Source organism: Scyliorhinus torazame, chromosome 6 (genome assembly GCF_047496885.1).
Source record: "Scyliorhinus torazame isolate Kashiwa2021f chromosome 6, sScyTor2.1, whole genome shotgun sequence".
Taxonomy (NCBI): domain Eukaryota; kingdom Metazoa; phylum Chordata; class Chondrichthyes; order Carcharhiniformes; family Scyliorhinidae; genus Scyliorhinus; species Scyliorhinus torazame.
In genome coordinates, this window is record NC_092712.1 from 164,095,022 (window position 1) to 164,115,324 (window position 20,303).

A 20,303-nucleotide genomic window follows, 5' to 3' on the forward strand; every position below is an offset into this window, starting at 1 on the left:
CCCCAGGTGTCCTACTCTGCTTTTAATTGGTATGTATGTTTGTAACTAAGAAATTATTCTTTTGGCAATAAAGAAACAAGTGAATATTGCTCATATGAGCCGCAATTCTGCGGCCGTTGGGTTTGCTTTTCCCGCTGGCTGATCACCCCCGCCCGGTTTCCCAGCAGCAAGCGGCGGGAAGAGGGAATCCCACCACCAGCGAACAGCATCCTGCAGATAAAGATGCGACTGGGGGACCGAAAATCCAGCCCATTGTTTCAGCATTATTTTGTACATTTTGAACCCCACATTTTACTATTTTTATTTAATACCCAATTCTGTGTCCTATAATGAGCGCACAATAGCAAGTGGAATATTAATTGCATTAATTCTGTCCAGCACCTTTTTGTAATGCACTAAGCACCAATTAAGTTATGAAAATTGTACTTATCACCTCAGTACAGCTGTTTCCTAGGCAATTTGACTGGAGGAATCATGGGGACGTGGGGCTTTGATAAAGTGAATAAGGGTACAAATTCCCACTTCACTGGCAAAACAGAATATTACCCTTCCATCAAAATGCCTGATTCACAAGGCAGGGATGGAATAAGTTAGCAACATTGGTGTCTGTGGGGGAACCCTTGGTAATGCATGATAGAGCCATGTGAAGGTTGTCAATACTGCTTTCATCCAGAAAGACGAGGCTTTCCTCTCCTGCAGTATCATCAGCAGATGTGTGGTGGCAGGAATTCCACCAGCCTGCTGGACTCAACGCTGGCTCTGCAGTTAGCCTGATTTAAATATGTTAGGTGGTCTCCCTATGGCATGCATTCTTGGGAACTCATCACTGGAACATTGTTGCTGCAAAAAACATTTTAAAGAACAAGCAGTATTCCCACTGATTAGCATGCAGCTGCCTCCATTCAAATATACAAATTACATGAATAAAGAACATTAATGGAGAGAAGGATATCCAATCTAAATTGAATGTTGTCGCCATTTAAACATTTTTGCTCATTACTTTAATGTATCTGTTATTAATCCAAAAGTTCAATGAGCTATTGTTGTACAGATCCTATTGGGTAGGGACAATTGGTTACTCGTGGGGAGTATGAGCTTCCTCGGGCAATTATTAACCTTTTCTGTTGTATAAGTAGAGTCGGTCAGTTAGGTACCGGCTAGAGAGAAGACCAGTAGCGAACTACTGGTGCTGTGTAAATAAAGTTAAGTTTTGTTTGACTCTCAAATTTGTGTTGGACTCTTTGTAACCCTCACAAAAGCTGAAATGAAAATGAAAATTGCTTATTGTCACAAGTAGGCTTCAAATGAAGTTACTGTGAAAAGCCCCTAGTCGCCACATTCCGGAACCTGTTCGGGGAGGCTGGTACAGGAATTGAACCGTGCTGCTGGCCTGCCTTGGTCTGCTTTAAAAGCCAGCGATTTAGCCCAGTGTGCTAAACCAGCCCCTCAAAGCTATAATAGTTGAAGGTGCAAATGCAACTAAACTTCCAACTGTACTTTCCTTCCAATGAACAATGATACAGCACACCAGACTTAATATACACATGTTGCGCAAGTTCCCTGGGAGGGGACCATTAACTTGTATAATTCTAAGCTGGCAATGGTAAGGAAAAGTCGTCATTGTCCCAGGTGACCATAGGCTGTTTTCCCCTTTGAGGGGGAGAGCTGACTGGTGGTGATTTAACCTGAGGGGCATAGAATCATAGAATCCCTACAGTGCAGAAGGAGGCCATTCGACCCATCAAGTCTGCACCAACCCTCTGAAAGAGCACCCTACCCAGGCTCAATCCCCCGCCCTATTGTCGTAACCCCACCCAACCTCTGGATACTTAGGGGCAATTTAGCATAGCCAATTCACCTAACCTGCACATCTTTGGACTGTGGGAGGAAACCAGAGCAGACACGGGAAGAACATACAAACTCCACGCAGTCACTCGAGGTTGGTATTGAACCTGGGTTCCTTGTGCTGTGTGGCAGCAGTACTGACCACTGTGCCACCATGTTGCCCCACCTCTGCTCAGGTAAGGGGCAAGGTTGAGAAGGCGGGGAGGGGGGGGGGGGGTCCTTGATGAATAACTTCAGCTGGTACAGGAATTGAACCTGCGCTCCTGGCCTTACATTCCATCACAAACCAGCTGTCTAGCCAAGTGAGCTAACAGCAAACTAACTGCATATTTAGTCAATAAAACCCCTTGCAATTCATATAGATCATTACATTATATATATGGAAATGAATGGCAAGAAGCATGCAGCGACTCCTGCACCTTTGAAAAATATGTTAACTCTTCTGGTGCTGCCAGTCAATTTGAGAAAGGAATGAAATTATCAGCTTGGCAGAATACAATATCTGCTGTGGCTGTGATGGTCACAAGCACAGCAAGTTGGTTCACACTTCATGTGCTTACCAGGAATGTCTCTAAGACACAGTTATTCCAGTGACCTTTGCTGTCACTGGTGTACTGTACAAAGATGTATTGCAGGCCTTCATTCAGGCAATGATTGAAATCTCAAAGAATCTAGTTTCAGTTCAATCTACAAGAAATAATATTCTTGATGCTTCAGGTTCTGCTTTCTGTATTCATTTACCACACAAGCTGTCCACTATCATTTTATGCCAGTTGTGATTTAAATGATACACTGAATACACTTCCACTTGTTGCTTTCAAAATCAGTGCTCAATTGTCCACTTGAATTTATGCTGAGGAGAGCAATCACAAGAATCAGCATTCAGTCTATCACATGTGCAAAGCAATAATATTGCAGATTGCACAAATTGAATTTGAATAGCCATTATCTAATCTCCACATGCTGAATAATGTTACCATAGTTAATCAAAAAGATAGTGTCTGCTGGTGACTTAATGCTGGGAGTCATTTTGTAACTGTAATAACCTCACCAACACTATACCCTTTTATTTACATAGTGAAATAGATCACAGCCACGGCTGACAGCACACAAATCCCAGCCCAGTGACCTACAGAATATCGTCCCAGTTGAAACAGCAGATTTTAAACACCCACTGCTTGTTTCCCATTTGGCGAACTCCTGCCTGCTCTATTGGGAGGTTCAGATTCCACAAAGCCCACAAGGAGATCTAGTGATGACTCCCCATGTCCTTTGTGACCATCATAACATCCCCCCCTCTCCTCAAGTCCGTTTCTTCCCCAGTAGCCCCGCTGGGAGGAAGTCCTTTCCTTTGCTTGGCAGTCAGTCTGACATCAGTCAAGGGTGGGACCAGATCTGGTGGTGTGAACCAAATTTGAGAACCTGAATTCCGGAGGGCGTGCTGAGAGTTCCTGAAGCGGGGTCCTCTTTGGGGTACCAGCTTCCTCTGCACCCATCTCAGAGTCAGCGACTCCATTATCCGGAGGGACGGGCACGGGGTCAGCTTCGAGCTATTGCTCTGTTCTGGCAACGGTCACCTCCATAGCCGTTAACGAGGCTTGCTTGCAGGTGGGTTCCTGCTCCTGAGGTAGTCCAGTTGTTTCTTTACCACCTTAGGCTGAACTTTCACTTTGGATTACACTGGCCCCGTTTTCTCCATTATGATCGCAGGGACACAGCTGGGACCATTTCAAAAGTTCCTCAAGTAAACCTGATCATATGTTTTGAATGTTCTTTCTGTTTTTCCAGAGTTTAATTTATTTTCTGGTTTTCGTGTTGGGACTCAATCCTCCCTACCAGGTTTAGGAATAACTGACTTTGTATCGCACAAAGATGCCGTCCCATTAACAGTTCCTTGCGGCTGTTCCTGTTTTTGTGTGAGGCGTGACCCTATAATCAAACATATATGCCAATTTGATCCCAATGGATGCCACAGGTTGCTTCTTCATGTCAGTTTTAAAAGTCTGCACCATCCGTTCCATCAATCCATTTGACTGCTGGGTGGTGTCGGCTGAGCTATCTGACATCTTACTTCCACAAGCATCCTCAGTTGAGGGGTGATGACTGTTACACAAGGCTCCTCCCCCTAATTAGAGGACATTGCTGTCTGACGCTCCTTGTAACTCCTGAGGCCCTTTTCTGCATTTTCCAGTGATAAGAGCTATTTCAATGGCTTTTTTTAAAATCCAGGTTGAGTTCTGCCAATAATTATTTTGGGTTGTCAAGTTGTTTATGCCACATACCAATTTACCTTGCAATGTTTCATTCGGGGATGGTCTGAATTTGCAATGTTCTGCCAAATTTTGTAATCGGGCCAAAGATTCAGTGGCAGGTTCCCCCAGGGTTCCCCTGCTGTGTTAAAGCAATATTTCTGGGGCGTAACAGAGGGCTTCGGATCATTGCAGTTTCTAACAGCATTACTAACTCGTTAAAGGTCTTTGAGTCGGGGCATCTGTATAGATCAGACTTTTTATCACATTAAATGTCAAGGTCATGGATGTTGTCAGTAAGATTACTTTCTCTTTTTCATCTCCCTCAATATTATTAACCTGGAAAAAGTAACACGTGTTCTGTGTATTGGGTCCAGTCTTTCCCACTTACATCATAGGGTTCATGTTTTCTGAAGAGAGGCTTTTTTTTAACCAAAGAAGTTGCTTGTTCACAATAATGAAGATTGCTTGGAGGAAAAACTTTTCTCATCCTCATTGCCAATGTAAAATCTCACCTAGGCCAGTGTTCTGATATATTCTTTTACTTATGCATCAAAAAACACCGCAGCTGGAGACCTGTAGAATGTAGCCCAAGTTGAAGCAGCAGGTTTTAAACTCCCGTTGCTTGTTTCCCATTAGGCGAGTTCCCAGCCACTCAGTAGGGAAGTTAATACTCAACGGAACCCACAGGGAGATCTATTGATGATCCCCCATGTCCTTTGTGGCCACCATAACAGTGGTATACAATGAAGATCGATAACATGTGCTTTCTGCAGGATCAGAAAATGACTTGCTGGTGATGATCTTGTGCATATTCATTATCACAATGCCAGTTCTAATCTCAGTTGTTTGTATTTCTCTCAGGGTCCTGCTGGAGTTCCTGGCTTGCAAGGACCTGTTGGTGCCAATGGACAATCAGTAAGTTGACTAATAATTGCACCTCAAATATTTCATTGAGTTGAATGGTCTACATTCTATAGAGTTTAGAAAAATAACATTTCATAGAATAATGAAAAATTCTTGTGGGGTTTGACAGAGTAGGTGCAGCCTGTAGGGTGGTAAGACCGAATGCTTCTTAATTCCTATGTTCAGCCTGAGAAAGGTGGCTTGGTATATAAATAGCTAACTTTAACTAATTGTTTTACTGTTTCTAGGGTATGACAGGTTTTTCGGGTCCAGCTGGTAGAGCAGGCACTCCAGGTCCAGCAGTAAGTATTTTGTTCTGATATTTAGTAATTAGCTTTGACATTGTGATGAAACTAATGGAAAGCATTTAAGTGGATCAAGTTAATGTTAGCAATGATATCTGTCTTCTGATAAATGGGTGCAATATTTGTTTCTTCCAACCATAATAACGTCAGGGTTTGGTGCTCTGAATAATAAATCTAGACTGAAAGTTTATATTGCAAGGTCAAAACCAGTATCCATCAAGCGTCAGTACATGGATGGTAATTTTGTCAATTATGATAAAGGGGTAAACCTATCTTCCTTTCTCCACAGTTTTTTGATATGTTCAGTGTCTAGTATCTGTCCTTTTTTTAAATTTCATGGTTCCTGTTCCCTGTTTTAATTATTACCTTTGTTAAATAATCACGTAATTGATCATGCAAATTTAAGACCATACTGTGAAGACTTCTAGCATTTACCTTTTGACATTATTATATCCAGAAGAGACATCAATCGGAATATATTCCACCAAAGTTGATACCAAAACAGAGGACACCCATGTGTAGATTTTGGAATGCATATTCTGAAAATACGTCATATAGTAGACCTTGAAAACTGTTTTTAACAAGGAAAAGGCATGTTTTCTATTAGGGAGCGAACAATAGAATATGTGTTATTTCATGAGGCATTTGAAGGTGCAATCAAGAATATAAGTGTTGGTGATTAATGCATTACACTTTCATAGGGTCCTGCAGGTCCACAAGGTCCCGCTGGTCCAACTGGTAATCCTGGCCCACAAGGTGCGAGAGGTGATGCAGGTCCACAAGGTCGTCCAGGCTCATCAGGTCCTCTGGGAACAATGGGTGCACCTGGAGATAGAGGTCCATCTGGTGAAACAGGCCCTGCTGTAAGTTACTTTGAACTAGTAGTAAAATATAACCTTATAATTGATATCCAACTTTATAATTTCCATTACTTTCTTCAATAACCATTCTTACTTATTAATTTATATTAATTTCTGTTCAGGGTCCTCCAGGTAGTATTGGTCCTGCAGGTTTTCTTGGCCCGATTGGTGTACATGGTCTTCCTGGTACAAGAGGTGATTCAGGTCTCCCAGGTGTCTCAGGTCCACATGTAAGTGTAACAATTTTATCAAACAGTGTTTTCTGAAATAGTTTTTTTTGGAAAATATTTTATTGAAGCATTTGTAATTTTCACAATTTAACATGTTGACATTTCTAAAACAACTGTGCGGGTCAACGCACAAAATACCCCCTAAAATAACAACAAACAATAAACCACATCCCCCACTTCACTCGCCCTATCCCCAATTACCCGTGTACTAAATTCCCTATCCTTATTTAACATTACCATTCCTCTTGTTTTGAACCCCCCCCCCACCCCACCACCTTTTTCCCTTTTCCCCCCTTGTTGCTGACGTTCAGTTTTTGTTAAAGAAATCGATGAACTGCCGCCAACTCCGGGAGAATCCCTGTATTGATCCTCTCAGAGCGAACTTGATTTTCTCCAGACTGAGAAACCCTACCATATCATTGACCCACACTCCTGACTTCGGGGGCTCCGAGTCCCTCCATCTCAGCAAGATCCGTCTCCGGGCCACCAGGGAGGAGAAGGCCAGGATATCGGCCTCCCTCCCCCCTTGGTCCTCCGACACCCCAAATATTGCTAATTCTGGACTCAGAGTTATCCTACCTTCCAGGACATCCGACATAACATCTGCAAATCTCTGCCAGAATTCCCTCAGTTTCGGACATGCCCATAACATATGAACATGGTTGGCCGGGCTACCCCCCCCACCGTCCACATCTGTCCTCCACCTCCTCAAAGAACCTACTCATCCGGGCTACCGTTATGTGGGCCCTGTGGACTATCTTGAATTGAATCAAGCTGAGTCTAGCACAGGACGAGGAGCATTTACCCTTTTCAAGGCTTTTTCCCATAGTTCAGTTTCCAGTTCCCCTCCTAGCTCCTCTTCCCACTTCCTCTTCACCTCTCTGATAGGGGCCCTTTCCCACTCTAACAATTCCCTGTATATCTCCGAAACCTTCCCACCTCCAACCCCTGTTGTTGACAACACTTTATCCTGTAGTCCCTCAGGAGGAGGCGAGGAAAGCTTGGGACTGTCTCCGTACAAAGTCCCGCACTTGAAGGTACCGAAACCCGTTCCCACCCGGGAAATCAAACTCCTCTTCTAATGTCTCCAAGGTCGGAAAGCCCTCCTGAATGAATAGATTCCCAAACCTCTCAATCCCTGCCCGCTGCCTTATCTTAAAGTCCCCATCCAGCTACCCCAGGACAAACCGGTGATTGTCACAGATCGGTGACCACACTGACGCCCCCTCAAGTCTCATATGCTGCCTCCATTGCCCCCACGCCCTTAGGGCTGCCACCACTACAGGACCTGTGGAGTACCGAGCCGGCGAGAACGACAGGGGCGCCGTCAGTAAAGCCCCCAGACTCGTACCTCTGCAGAATGCTGCCTCCATCCGCTCCCAAACTGACCCCTCCCCCACTACCCACTTCCTGACCATCGATATGTTGGCAGCCCAGTAATAGTTAATAAAGCTCGGGAGAGCCAATCCCCCTTCCCCGCGGGCCCGTTCCAGGAGTGCCCTCTTTACTCTCGGGGTTTTACCCGCCCATATAAACCTCGATATCGCCACATTCATACTTTTGAAAAAATTGGGAAACATTGAAAAAAGAAAAGCAGTCTCAGAAGGACAGTCATCTTCACCGTCTGAACGCTCCCCGCCTGCATCAGTGGGAGCATGTTCCATCTACAAAAATCCCTTCTCATTTGATCCACTGCTTTGCCCAAATTTAGCTTGTGAAGCTGCCCCCAATCCTTGGCTACTTGAATCCCCAGATACCTAAAACTCCTCCCAACCACTTTAAAAGGTAGCTCCTTCAGTCTCCTTTCCTACCCCCATGCCTGGATCACAAACATCTCACTCTTTCCGTCTTCTGAAATAGTTAATAGATTAGTTACGTGGTGCCATGCATGAAGTGATAAAATATTGAAAATGTGTATCTTGTTCAATATTTTTATGGCTAAATGGTGTAAAGAATAAAAGACACAAGACAAATCAAGAAACAATGACTAGGTGACAACAAAATTGTATTTTTAAAAAGGCTGGGATTCCCATTGAGAAAATAAACATGGAAATTTATCCCTCAATATGCCAACAAAATTTTGTTGGTTTAAACTCTTGAGAGGAAAAGATTTTAGGGTAATTGTCCCAATTTGGGTTATTCCTCACAATAGGGTTTTGGCATGAATTGTTTTTTCACATTCAATGAATGCAAATAGCATACCTAGGGGGGGAACCCATCCACTTGCACAAAAGTTAAAATCAGGCCCCTGTTAAATTAGGAATATGGAATTTCTGCAGCGAGAATCCACATCCATAAATGGCCATAATGGGGAAATCATGAACCTGCGGCTCCGATTTTCTGTCTGTTCATTTAAACAGAGAGAAATTCAGTGCCTTAAGACTGAAATGCTTTGAAAAATACTGCTTGTGGTCCTCTCTGGGAATTCCTAAATATGGAATCAGGCTTTGCAGTTACCCTTCCAGAGCATTTGTTTCAGATTTGCTATCATTGCCATTAATATCCAGAACAGAAGGGTCACTTCCCTTTTTAATTGTTTCAATAATAATAATCTTTATTGTCACAAGTAGGCTTACATTAACACTTCAATGAAGTTATTGTGAGAAGGCACTAGTCGCCACATTCTGCGCCTGTTCGTGTATACACAGGGCAAATTCAGAATGACCAATTCACCTAATGGCACGTCTTTCAGGACTTGAGAGGAACCAGAGCACTCGGAGGAAACCCACACAGACACAGGGAGAACATGCAGACTCCACGCAGACAGTGACCCAAGCCGGGAATCGAACCTGGGACCCTGGTGCGGTGAAACAACAGTGATACCCACTGTGCTACCGTGCTGTCCTAACCATTCTGATATAAGTCAATACACCAATCTGAAGTATCAATGTTAAAGATCAGTATAGGTGGGTGGCACATTAACACAGTGGTTAGCACTGTTGCTTCACAGCGCCAGGGTCCCAGGTTCGATTTCGGCTTGGGTCACTGTGTGGAGTCTGCACGTTCTCCCTGTGTCTGTGTGGGTTTCCTCCGGGTGCTCCAATTTCCTTCCACAAGTCCCAAAAGACGTGCTGTTAGGTAATTTAGACACTCTGAATTTTCCCTCCATGTACCCGAACCGGCGCCGGAATGTGACGACTAGGGGATTTTCGCAGTACCTTCATTGCACTGTTAATGTAAGCCTACTTGCGACAATAAAGATTGTTTGAAAAAAGCTTTTTTAGATGCTTCCAATATCAGTAGCATTGGAATTTGTAATTAAAACATGTATAAAAACAACGTTCCACAAACTTAGCAAGCAAGGAATAGGTTTAGTTTAGGAATATACATAATCATGCTTTCACTAATAGGTTTTGGCAGCTATTTGTAAAATGTATCCCTTTAAGATACAAACTTCTATCAAGGTGCTACGGTCTCTTATAATAACTCCAACTGAAGACTGACGAAAGGAAACTGGGTAATCAGCTGTTTGTGAGAGATATGCTGAATTTCTGAAGCAAGGGCTGGAATACTGCTCATGTTTATGAAATGTTTCCACTTTCCATTTGAGATGGTCTTGCTCAGATAGTTCTGCTGTTTAATCTTATTTCGCTGTTACTTATTTCTAGGGTCTACCTGGTCCAACAGGTCCTTCAGGAGCTTCTGGTCTCCGCGGTTCAGCTGGTGCAGTTGGTCCAGCTGGTCTGACTGGTCAAAATGGTGAATCTGGTCGTGATGTAAGTGAATAAATAGGTTACTATTGCCAGTGTTATTGTTATGAATGTGATATCCTAAATGAATAAACTGTACAATATTACATGGCCTTTTCTTTTCCTTTCTTTTGCTTTTAAGGGAAATCCTGGTCGTGATGGTCCTCCTGGACCTAGTGGACAATCTGGAGTTAAGGTACGTGCAGTCCTAATTTCTATCCTCCAATAAGGTTACAAATGTTTGGCCTATTAGCAGATATCTTCTTGGATGATGATTCACCTTTTTTTTCTTTGTTTGTCTTGTTTTCAGGGCGAACGTGGTGATGCCGGTAGGGTTGGCTCATCTGGTCCACTGGGTCAACCTGGTGCCCATGGGCATGCAGGTCCCGCTGGAAAGACTGGCAACCGTGGTGAGGCCGTAAGTTTACAATTTTGTTTTGCTTTCCAACAAGGAAGTGCATAATAGTAGATTTAGGTCATAAATTTTGTAATTTAGAAATAAAACTACTTTTTTGTTTCCTTTTACATAAGGGCCCTTCAGGTTCATCTGGTGCTGTCGGTCAAATGGGTCCAAGAGGTCTTGCTGTGAGTACTTGTTCAAGCAGCTGCAATATTATTCAAAATGAGAGACGGGAAAGTTAGATGGATTACGCTTCAATATGTGACACCCCCACCCACCACCCCCCACCAATGCCGAGGGAAACAATCATCATTTTACTGGAGATTAAAAGGGTTGCAGAACCAATTATGTTGCGTCTTATTAGCATGGGGGTTGGTGGTGCCTTTCCAGAAGAGCAGAGCAGGATCTGCATTTATAATGACGTTGGCATGATACTGATGTGGGAATCGGCATTTCCACCTCTCCACCTCATTTTCTTTCTGCAATCTTTAAAAGACCTTGCACGAGAATTCCCCTCAAGCTGAAGGGCCTAGCAAGGCAACAAAGGCAAAGAAAAGCTAACAGGTAAGTGTCCTATTGTACTGCAAATGCAATTGGATTGTGCCTCTTCCTGCTGTTCTCTAACAGTAGAGCATTGCAGCTCGATCCAGAGCCATTGCTTCTGTTTCCACCCGCTACTTCAAGAATTAGGGTCCTAGTGCGAGTCTTTCTTTGTAATTTTGTTTCATTTCTTTCCCATATAATATCAACAATAAGTAAATCTATTCATCCTTTGTAGGGCGCACAAGGTCCACGTGGAGAAAAGGGTGATACTGGCTTTGGAGGTGTCAGAGGCCTGAAAGGATTAAGAGGGCCTGGTGGCTTGCAGGGTCTCCCTGGTGTTGGTGTAAGTAATTGTAAGATTCTTGAATATATCCCCAGCCTTTCTCCTCCCCCCACTTCACTTTTTTTCTATTGTTCCCAGCAGAAAAATCCTGATTGATTTCTTTTCCATTCTAGGGCATTTCTGGTGAATCTGGTAGTCATGGTCCTTCTGGTCCTTCTGGTCCAAGAGTAAGTGAAGAAATAATTTTTCAGATTTTTACTGATAGGTCATTTTCAATTGAAAATAATACACTAATAATGAAATAAACTGATGTCATTCTTTACAGGGTCCATCTGGTCCCTCTGGTCCTCCTGGCAAAGATGGTGCTTCCGGACATCCTGGTCCTATGGGTCCTTCTGGTCATCGTGGACGTCCTGGTGACCATGGTCCCATGGTAAGCTGACAGCGGAACTTTTATTTTAAAGTTTTATATATATAATTACACAGGCCACTTCATTAGTGCCTCAATGGTATTGTAAAATATGACATTACGCCGGATGGTGTACCATATATGGCACAGACACAAGCCTTTCAGCTCAACCATGCCAATGTTTATGGTCCCCGCGAGCCTCCTAATGTCTTTCCTCAAATAAAGATCTCATCATAACTCCCAATTCCCTCTCTCTATACTTGTCTAGTTTTCTTTTAAATCCATCTGAAATGTTCAGTGCAACTACCGCCTGTGGTAGCAAGTTCAAAATCTCACCAATTCCATGTTTGATTTCTTGATGACTATTTTTTATTGATGGCTACTAAAAATTCTCTTCCCCACAATAGGAAATGTTCTAGTCACCTATAAAAGAAAAGAAAGACAGTCTGTCAATCCTTTCTTGATATGCATACCCACGCATTTCTGGGGTTGGGGGAGGATGGTGTAATCAACTGTTAAAGACCCTGGACAGATCTCAAAGCTTTGGTGAGAATTGGTCCAGTACTTTCGGAGAGGCAGAAACCTGATCAGAAGGATTCAAATATGGGGCTCCAGGATTGAGACTGGAGGCGACAACACAACCAAGGGCTCGAGAGGAAAGAGAAGTTGGAAAAGGCGTGGTAGATACAAGGAGGTTGGGGGTGAAGGGCTTATTTTTTTGAGAAGAGTTATGATGGTGGAAGATTTAAAGGAGACCAACAACTATTCAAGTGAGAGAACCGTTGAGAACATCAGCTATGTTTGCATCCAATTGGCAATTGCGAAACAAACCCAAAGCTTCTGAGGGGTTTTCAAATCAGAGTGGGTACTTCCTCCCTGTTAGGACACACTTAAATCAAATGGACACATGGAAGTTGATTTGATTTGATTTAGATTTATTGTCACGTGTACAGAGGTACTGTGAAAAAGTATTGTTCTGTGTACAGTCCAGGCAGATCATTCCATACTTGAAAACACAATGTAAATACATAAACATACACATCGGGTGAAGCATACTGGGTATAGTGCTACAACAGTGGAGAAGATGCGTGGAGAGATCAATTCAGTCCATAAGAGGGTCATTCAGGCATCTGGTAACAGCGGGGAAGAAGCTGTTTTTGAATTTGTTAGTGCGTGTTCTCAGACTTTTGTATCTCCTACCCGGTGGAAGGGTTTGGATGAGAATAGCCCTGGTGGATAGGGTCTTTGATCATGCTGCCCACTTTCCCAAGGCAGTAGGAGGTGTAGACAGAGTCAATGGATGGGAGGCAGGTCCGCATGATGGACTGGGCTGTGTTCACGACATTTGAATTGAGGAAAGATAACAGGCTAAGGCATGGGAAATCCTAGTAGCACCCTTGGATATTGATGGAGCTTCACCACCTAAAATCACTATTTCTCAGGACTGAACCTCTCCCCACTATTCATCCATCCAAATCACTCTCTACAGATCATTAGGTTGCAGGGTAAGCCAAGATTGGAGGAGGAGGAATTTTAGTTCCAATGAACTAGGCTGACTGAACAATAGGTTAGTCCTGGAGTATGATGATACAGAGAATTGCATTCAAGTAATTTGTCACTTGAAGGGAGTCAATTGAAAATAGGCAAATGACTTTGAAACCTTGCCTATTTTAGGGTCCTCCTGGTGGACCAGGTCCTGCTGGCCTCGCAGGTATGGCTGGTATTCCATATGAAGTGAGCTATGATCATGAGTATTACAGAGCCGATCAACCATCTGCCGCAAGAGAGAAGGATCTTGAAGTTGATGCCAAACTGAAAGTTTTGACCAATCAGATTGAGAATATCCGCACCCCTGAAGGGTCAAAGAAAAATCCTGCTCGTTCATGTCGTGACCTGAGACTCAGCCATCCAGAGTGGAAGTCCGGTATGTTAATGAACAAAATTACAACATAATTATCAGTGTTTTTCAATTTTAAAAAAATCATTAAATATACTATGTAGTAAGGTGCATAATGACCAAGGTCATAGGGTTAAACCCTGATCTGTGCAGAGTGGACTAATTCAGCCCTTGGGGAAAGATTATAATTTGCTCCTATCTTCAGGGAGGTGAAAAGGTAGCCAAATTTCTACTTCACAATCGCTATCCCTGCTGCAGACATCCGATGAGGTGTTAATTAAGTTTCATTAATATGCTCTCAAACTTTGAGAACAATCATTCTGCATTTCTCACATGAAAAATGTTCAGTTGAGCAAAGTGCCAAGAGACTGCCAATACCTGCGATATCAGAATAAAGAAATACATAAAGTAAAATACAATTATATACCATTGTTATCTCCTTCAAAGGGTACTACAACTAAAAGTTATTTTGTATGTTTATTCTCGACTAATGCAGAAATAAAATTAAACATTTTGCAAATTTCACTTTACTAAATTCATAGAATTATAGAATCCAGTATTATATACTGTGCAGAAGGAGGCCATTTGGCCCATCAAGTCTGCACCAACCTCTGAAAGAGCACTCAACAAAGGCCCAACCCCACACTCCATCCCCGCAACCCACCTATACTTTTGGACACTGAGGGGGAATTTAGCACGGCCAATCCATCTAACCTGCATATCTTTGGATCGTGAGAGGAAACCAGAGCACCCAGAATAAACCCATGCATACACAGGGAGAACGTACAAACTCCACACAGGCAGTCATCTGAGGCCAGAATTAAAACTGGTCCCTGATGCTGTGAGGCAGCAGTGCTAATTATTGTGCCAAAATTATAGAACATTTAGCTTACAAACTGTGAATTTTATATCCACTTGTGAAATGTATATTTCAGATTTGTGCATTTGCTTTGTAAGTTTTTTTTTTACAGAGAGTAAGCTCTGACCCAAGCTGCTCTAGCAACAAGAAAGTATGCCTTATCATTATATTTTCCCTCATTTTAGGTTATTATTGGATCGATCCCAATCAAGGGTGTATCATGGATGCCATCAGAGTTTATTGTGACTTTGTATCAGGCGAGACTTGTGTACATGCAAACCCAGACATCATAGAACGCAAGAACTGGTGGAATAACAAGACTCCCAAAGAACAGAAACACGTATGGTTTGGTGAAACTATCAATGATGGTGCCCAAGTAAGTCCAGCTCAGAAGTTTATTGTTAAGGGTATTTTTCTCCCTTATCAAAAAACTCTATGCAGCACATAGTACAGTACTTTAAATATTGGGAAATATACATCTTACCGTGAATCTCTTTGTTCCAGTTCACTTACAACGATGAATACATTAGTCCATTTGTTATGGGTACCCAGCTGACCTTCCTGCACCTTCTCTCCAATGAAGCCGCACAGAATATCACCTATCATTGTAAGAACAGTGTAGCATATATGGATGAGGAGACTGGAAACCTGAAAAAGTCAGTGATCCTACTTGGTTCCAATGATGTTGAACTCCGAGCTGAAGGTAACAGCAGATTCACTTACAGCGTTCTGGAAGACGGATGCACAGTAAGTCCTGGTTACTTGTCTTAACACTAATCATGTCCAAATACACTAATTGTGCATGTTGGACAAAATATGCAGTGACCAAATGTATTATCTGTTTGCAGACATTTTTATTTAGCTGGAAGCAGAGTAGCAAAGCACAGAGATCTCAATTAAACAAATTATAAACTCTGATCTGAGTTACAGTGGTGGATATTTTGTGCAATACTCCTAACTCAGTAAGCAGCAGGCATAAGTGGCAGCATAGAATGTACCGCACCGCACAGATTGTGTTGCAGGTTACTTATCACATGTACGTGACTTCATTGAAGCTGGAGTGAAAACATTGGCTGTGCGCAATGTGATTTTACATGGAACATGACTCCTAACTCTGAGTTCCCAGGAAATATTAACAAAAGTAGAATATTGCTTTTCTTTATCTTCCATTAGATACATTTTATTTTTCTTTCTCATTTAATTCTTTTTGGTAATTTAGTTGTACAAAGAAACTCAAGCCACTCATTTCATCATTAATCTCAAACACATTGCTGGCTTCTCACCATATCCATGTTCTGTTCCTTTCGTCCATTCCGCTTCAATTCAACCACTTCCAGTATTGGCCAGGCCTTAAATTTTACTTCTTTCACATTATTTCATAGCCTTTTTTATCCTGCAACCATTGAAATTGAGATACCCTACCAGAGATTAGCTGTGTTAAATACATCCTGTAAAACAAAACATCCTAATCACAAAAAGAAACTGCAACATTTAAGGTGCTGAACGAGTAAACTTTGTGCTTATACTGGCAAGATGCTGGTACCACCCACAATAGACATACTAAACAAAAATCCACATGTGTTTGAAACATTTGATAGGTTTGTAGCATGAAGGTAATAATAGGAGATCTCAGTAACTTCTGGAAGAGTATTTTAAATAGCATGTTTTCTTTCTATTCCTTTATGTTGAATAAGGAACTTTGTGAATTAAACCAGGCTGTGTTATGTGCTTCTCTGCTAAAAATACAACTGGTTTTTAGTGTGTATTTGACATTTTAGCTGTGATTTTAATGACAGAAATTTGCGGACATGGTGGGCGTCAGCCGCCACCACCCCCCCCCCCCCCCCCCCTCCAAACTTTGATGGCAGAGGCGTGGCCAATTTGAACTCCAAGGCCTTACCTGCGTACCCCTACTCAATTGTTTGTTATAAACCAACAGGAAATGACAGCAGGGCAGGAGTGGAATCTCTGATGGGCAGCAATAAAATTGTTCCTTCAGCAATCTGTTTTAGCTTAGAATGAGACAAAATCTAGTTTTCCGATCATGGCCCATGTCACGTTTATCTTTTTAGCAAACACAAATGCATTGCCTCAAAATAACCTTTCATTTTGTTTTACTTGTAACAGAGACATACTGGTGAATGGAGTAAGACAGTCATTGAATACAGAACACAGAAAACATCTCGCTTGCCATTTATGGACATTGCACCTTTGGACATTGGTGGCCCTGAACAAGAATTTGGTTTGGACATTGGCCCAGTCTGTTTCAAATAAATGAACTTGAGCTAACTTAGAATACTCTCCGCATTTTTTCTTTTATTTTTTACTGAATGCTGACTCATTCCATGTCTTCTGCTCATCCACTTGCTTAAGTTCTGGGCTTAAAGAGAAGTAGGAGATCCAAAAAAAAAGGAACATTGTTTTCTCCATGCAATTTTAATGCAGTTCCCAACAGCTTGGAAATTTCAAGAGATTATTGCAGGTGAAATCTTGCCCGAAAGGTTTAAATCACGAATAATGGAAAGCAAATAAAAGAAAGTGAAAATGAGTGTCATCTGTAGTCTTGAATATTTTTCAAAGAGGAAGTTTATAACCACAGCTTCCCAAGGTTTAAACTACCTCATATACTTATTTTAAAGTATTAAACACACAACTTCTTTCTCAAAATTAACTGTGGTACTTGGGGTTCAAGTCATTGTGTAAAGGTGCTAAGTGGTATTGAATTGTGCAAATACCGTTCTTGAAGTACTAACTGTGGTGCTAACTGAATGTCCCATGCCATCTGTCACTATGCGAGGCCACGTTTTCAGTGCTGTATTAAGTTGTACAGTGGTTTTATTTCTTAGTAAAATCCATTGATCATGATCATGGAATCCTCTTGTCTACTCCCAAACTAAACAGGTGGATACCTTCCTTGCCATTTCCATCTCATTACTTCAGGTGTTCATGCTTTTAGCCATGCACTTTCACTCCAACTGAATGGAAAAAGGAGGCGACAATTCTAAAATCAAATAATAAAAACTAAAAATGTTCCTATTTTGTATATGTGACAAGTGAGATGTTTTAATAATTGTGAAATAAAGCATGAAAATGTTCTGAAGTAACTTCTTTCATGACTGTGGTTCATGTTACAACTTTGTAAACTAGAATTGCCCTCAGTCTCTATCTTCCATACAGACAGAGGAGTAATTTGGTTGGGTGTCGCCACCTTTCTCATATGGAGATGTAAGATTCTCTCCAGTCCAGTGACAGGTAACAAAAGTCTGTTATTGTCAATCACACATTGTTTAAGTAATTGGTAAGCTCACTATAGGACCCAACGTAAATTGGCTGGGAAGTATAGGGAAAGCAGAATAATTAGTGCAATAAAACATGGGTGTGAAATTGGAATGGGTGTTGCCTATTGTTTGGGAGATGTGGATGCAATTTGGGAAGCAAAGTCCAACTTGTGCAAGCACACTTTTGAAAACCATGCCGGAGGCTATGCCTGAAACAGGTGTTAGTTCATTTGTACATGCAAATAAGCAGCCTGACACCTGTTTCTGGTCCCTGCTGCAACTTTGGTTTTCCCTGAGACAACCAAGTGCTAATTGCCATGGGAAAATCAACACTAAGCACCACGTAAGTGAAAAAAAGAGGTTTTTTTTAAAGGTATATTTTTAAAATGCAAGTACTTAACAGAATCACCACTGCTCCTGGTCCTGAAATCTTGGACCTCATTCCCTATTCTGACTTCTCGGGCCACCCCCCAAGTGCTCTTCTGACTCATCCACTGGTATTCTCAAAGTCTGTGATCTTCCTACCGAATCCTCAACAGAAATCCTGAGCCCCAACCAACCCACCCCCTCAACAGTACTCCCAAGGCCTGAAATCTTGCTGCCTAGTCCAAAATGATACCCGACTTGAAGGCACCAAGACTGACACATTCCTCATCGGGATGCCCATGTCCCAATCTAATCACTTATCTAGGAATTGGAGCACTTCTTGCCCGCGCAGATTCCTACAGCAGTGTGATGAGTTCCCAGACTCAAAATTAGGCAACCTTCTCATTTGAGCAAATGCTGCTAAGACTGAGAGAATAAGGTGCTCAAAAGTAGGCATTCCCAAATTTCTCGGCCAACATTATTAAAGTGGGGGGCTTAATAATGCAAACTTAAGACAATGGTTAACTTGAATGATCACCAACTTAGAACGAACAGATAGCATCTTTAGAACATAATATTCTGATGGATTTGCTTATTATTCATGATGTGGAGATGTCGGCGTTGGATTGGGGTGAGCACAGTAAGAAGTCTTACAACACCAGGTTAAAGTCCAACAGGTTTGTTTCAAACACTAGCTTTCGGAGCACTGCACCTGAGGAAGGAGCAGTGCCCCGAAAGCTAGTGTTTGAAACAAACCTGTTGGACTTTAACCTGGTGTTGTAAGACTTCTTACTGTGCTTATAATTCATGTTCAATATGACCTTCACAGAACTCAAAAAAATTGGGGGAACTTGCATTCTTACAATTGTAAAAGCAGCACATATTTATAATGTTCATCGTTGTGTTTCCCAATCCATGACCCTGAATTCAATTTCCAATATTATGAGAATGGGCTACTATTGCTCCACAACATCAGCACCATCTATTCCTGCCCTCTGGGGTTTTTTCTCTCTGCCACGTCACCTTGTCATTATTTTTTGTATCTTGAGATGTCTTCTAAAAATTATTCCCTTTTACTATCCCATTTTAGCCTGTTAAATTTCCTTATGTTGCTCTATCTTTCCATGTCTCCTTACTTGATAAATGCAATAGCACCTTCCACTTAGGCTTCATCTTTAACATAATAAAATACTTCAAGGTGCTTCACAGGCATGAAATTGAGCAAAAATTAAATGCAAAAGCAAAATACTGTAAATGCTAGAAATTTGAAATAAAACAGGAAATGCTAGAAATAGCACTTCTGGTTGCATCTGTGGAGAAACAGACGTTAATGTTTCAAGTTTAAGATTAAATTAAACGCAGGCTGTTTTTAAAATAAAAATCTCAATCAAGGTAGTTTTAATCATGTCCAGCTGAAAATACAGTCTTCCATTCCTGGGCCTATTGTAGGCATTTGCTGAAGCCTGAAATATACTTTCTATTGTCTGAAATTCAGAGGATTGGATACAGTTTCTCAGTTCCCTAATGTCAAGGTTAAGTCAGCAAGAATACAAGCAGAAAACAAGCCGCCTGGCTTTATAATCAAGCTGACATTTTCATTAATATTAGTGAACAGCGGAAATAGGGCTCGATTCTTCCACCCCGCTCACTGCAAGATCGCCACGGGCGGGCACAGACCATGTAAAGGTCCATTGACCTCAGGCGTGAATTTCAGGTCACCGGGAAGGCGCGGCCAAAGAATCCCATAATCTTATTTTGTTTTCTCTAAAAGCATTGTATCTTTGGTGGGATAACGTTCAGATGGCGTAATGCACTTATACAACCCTGATAAATGTCCAATAATCATGAATGAACTTCGGTAGTAAGGACCAGTAGCTTGTTTGACCACAGAGTACGCCACAGATTAAATAGTCCTGACTTTGCAATGACCATGTATGCACATTTTAGTGGGGGCATTGGATAGTTATGAAGAGCGATAACCTCAACTATTTTCTTCCCTCCCTCTCCAGAAACACTGTGACCAGTTGTAGCATCCATATCACATTACAGTTAAAATGAGCAGAGAGCAGGGATTGAGTCTTTTTTATACAAGATACATTTTTTGAGATGCAATTGTGTATTGAAATTTATAATGACTAACCTGGTTTGAGATCATTGTTTTGAATTTTGTTTGAAATTTAGGTT

The 20,303-nt window shown here is 41.9% G+C and overlaps 1 protein-coding gene across 2 annotated transcripts in view; it reads left to right on the forward strand.

The window, feature by feature from the left end:
* The window catches only part of col1a2 (collagen, type I, alpha 2), a 59,224-nt gene extending 42,201 nt beyond the window's left edge, over positions 1-17,023 (forward strand). For both annotated transcript variants that reach the window (XM_072509037.1, XM_072509038.1), the window contains exons 38-52: positions 4,959-5,012; positions 5,249-5,302; positions 6,007-6,168; positions 6,288-6,395; positions 10,004-10,111; positions 10,227-10,280; positions 10,395-10,502; positions 10,616-10,669; positions 11,263-11,370; positions 11,484-11,537; positions 11,636-11,743; positions 13,394-13,643; positions 14,661-14,851; positions 14,980-15,222; positions 16,603-17,023. In XM_072509037.1, coding sequence (XP_072365138.1) covers positions 4,959-5,012; positions 5,249-5,302; positions 6,007-6,168; positions 6,288-6,395; positions 10,004-10,111; positions 10,227-10,280; positions 10,395-10,502; positions 10,616-10,669; positions 11,263-11,370; positions 11,484-11,537; positions 11,636-11,743; positions 13,394-13,643; positions 14,661-14,851; positions 14,980-15,222; positions 16,603-16,749 — 1,803 coding nt within the window. In that variant the 3' untranslated portion in view covers positions 16,750-17,023. The remainder of the gene's footprint in view (positions 1-4,958; positions 5,013-5,248; positions 5,303-6,006; positions 6,169-6,287; positions 6,396-10,003; positions 10,112-10,226; positions 10,281-10,394; positions 10,503-10,615; positions 10,670-11,262; positions 11,371-11,483; positions 11,538-11,635; positions 11,744-13,393; positions 13,644-14,660; positions 14,852-14,979; positions 15,223-16,602) is intronic.
* The last annotated feature ends 3,280 nt before the right edge of the window (positions 17,024-20,303 follow it).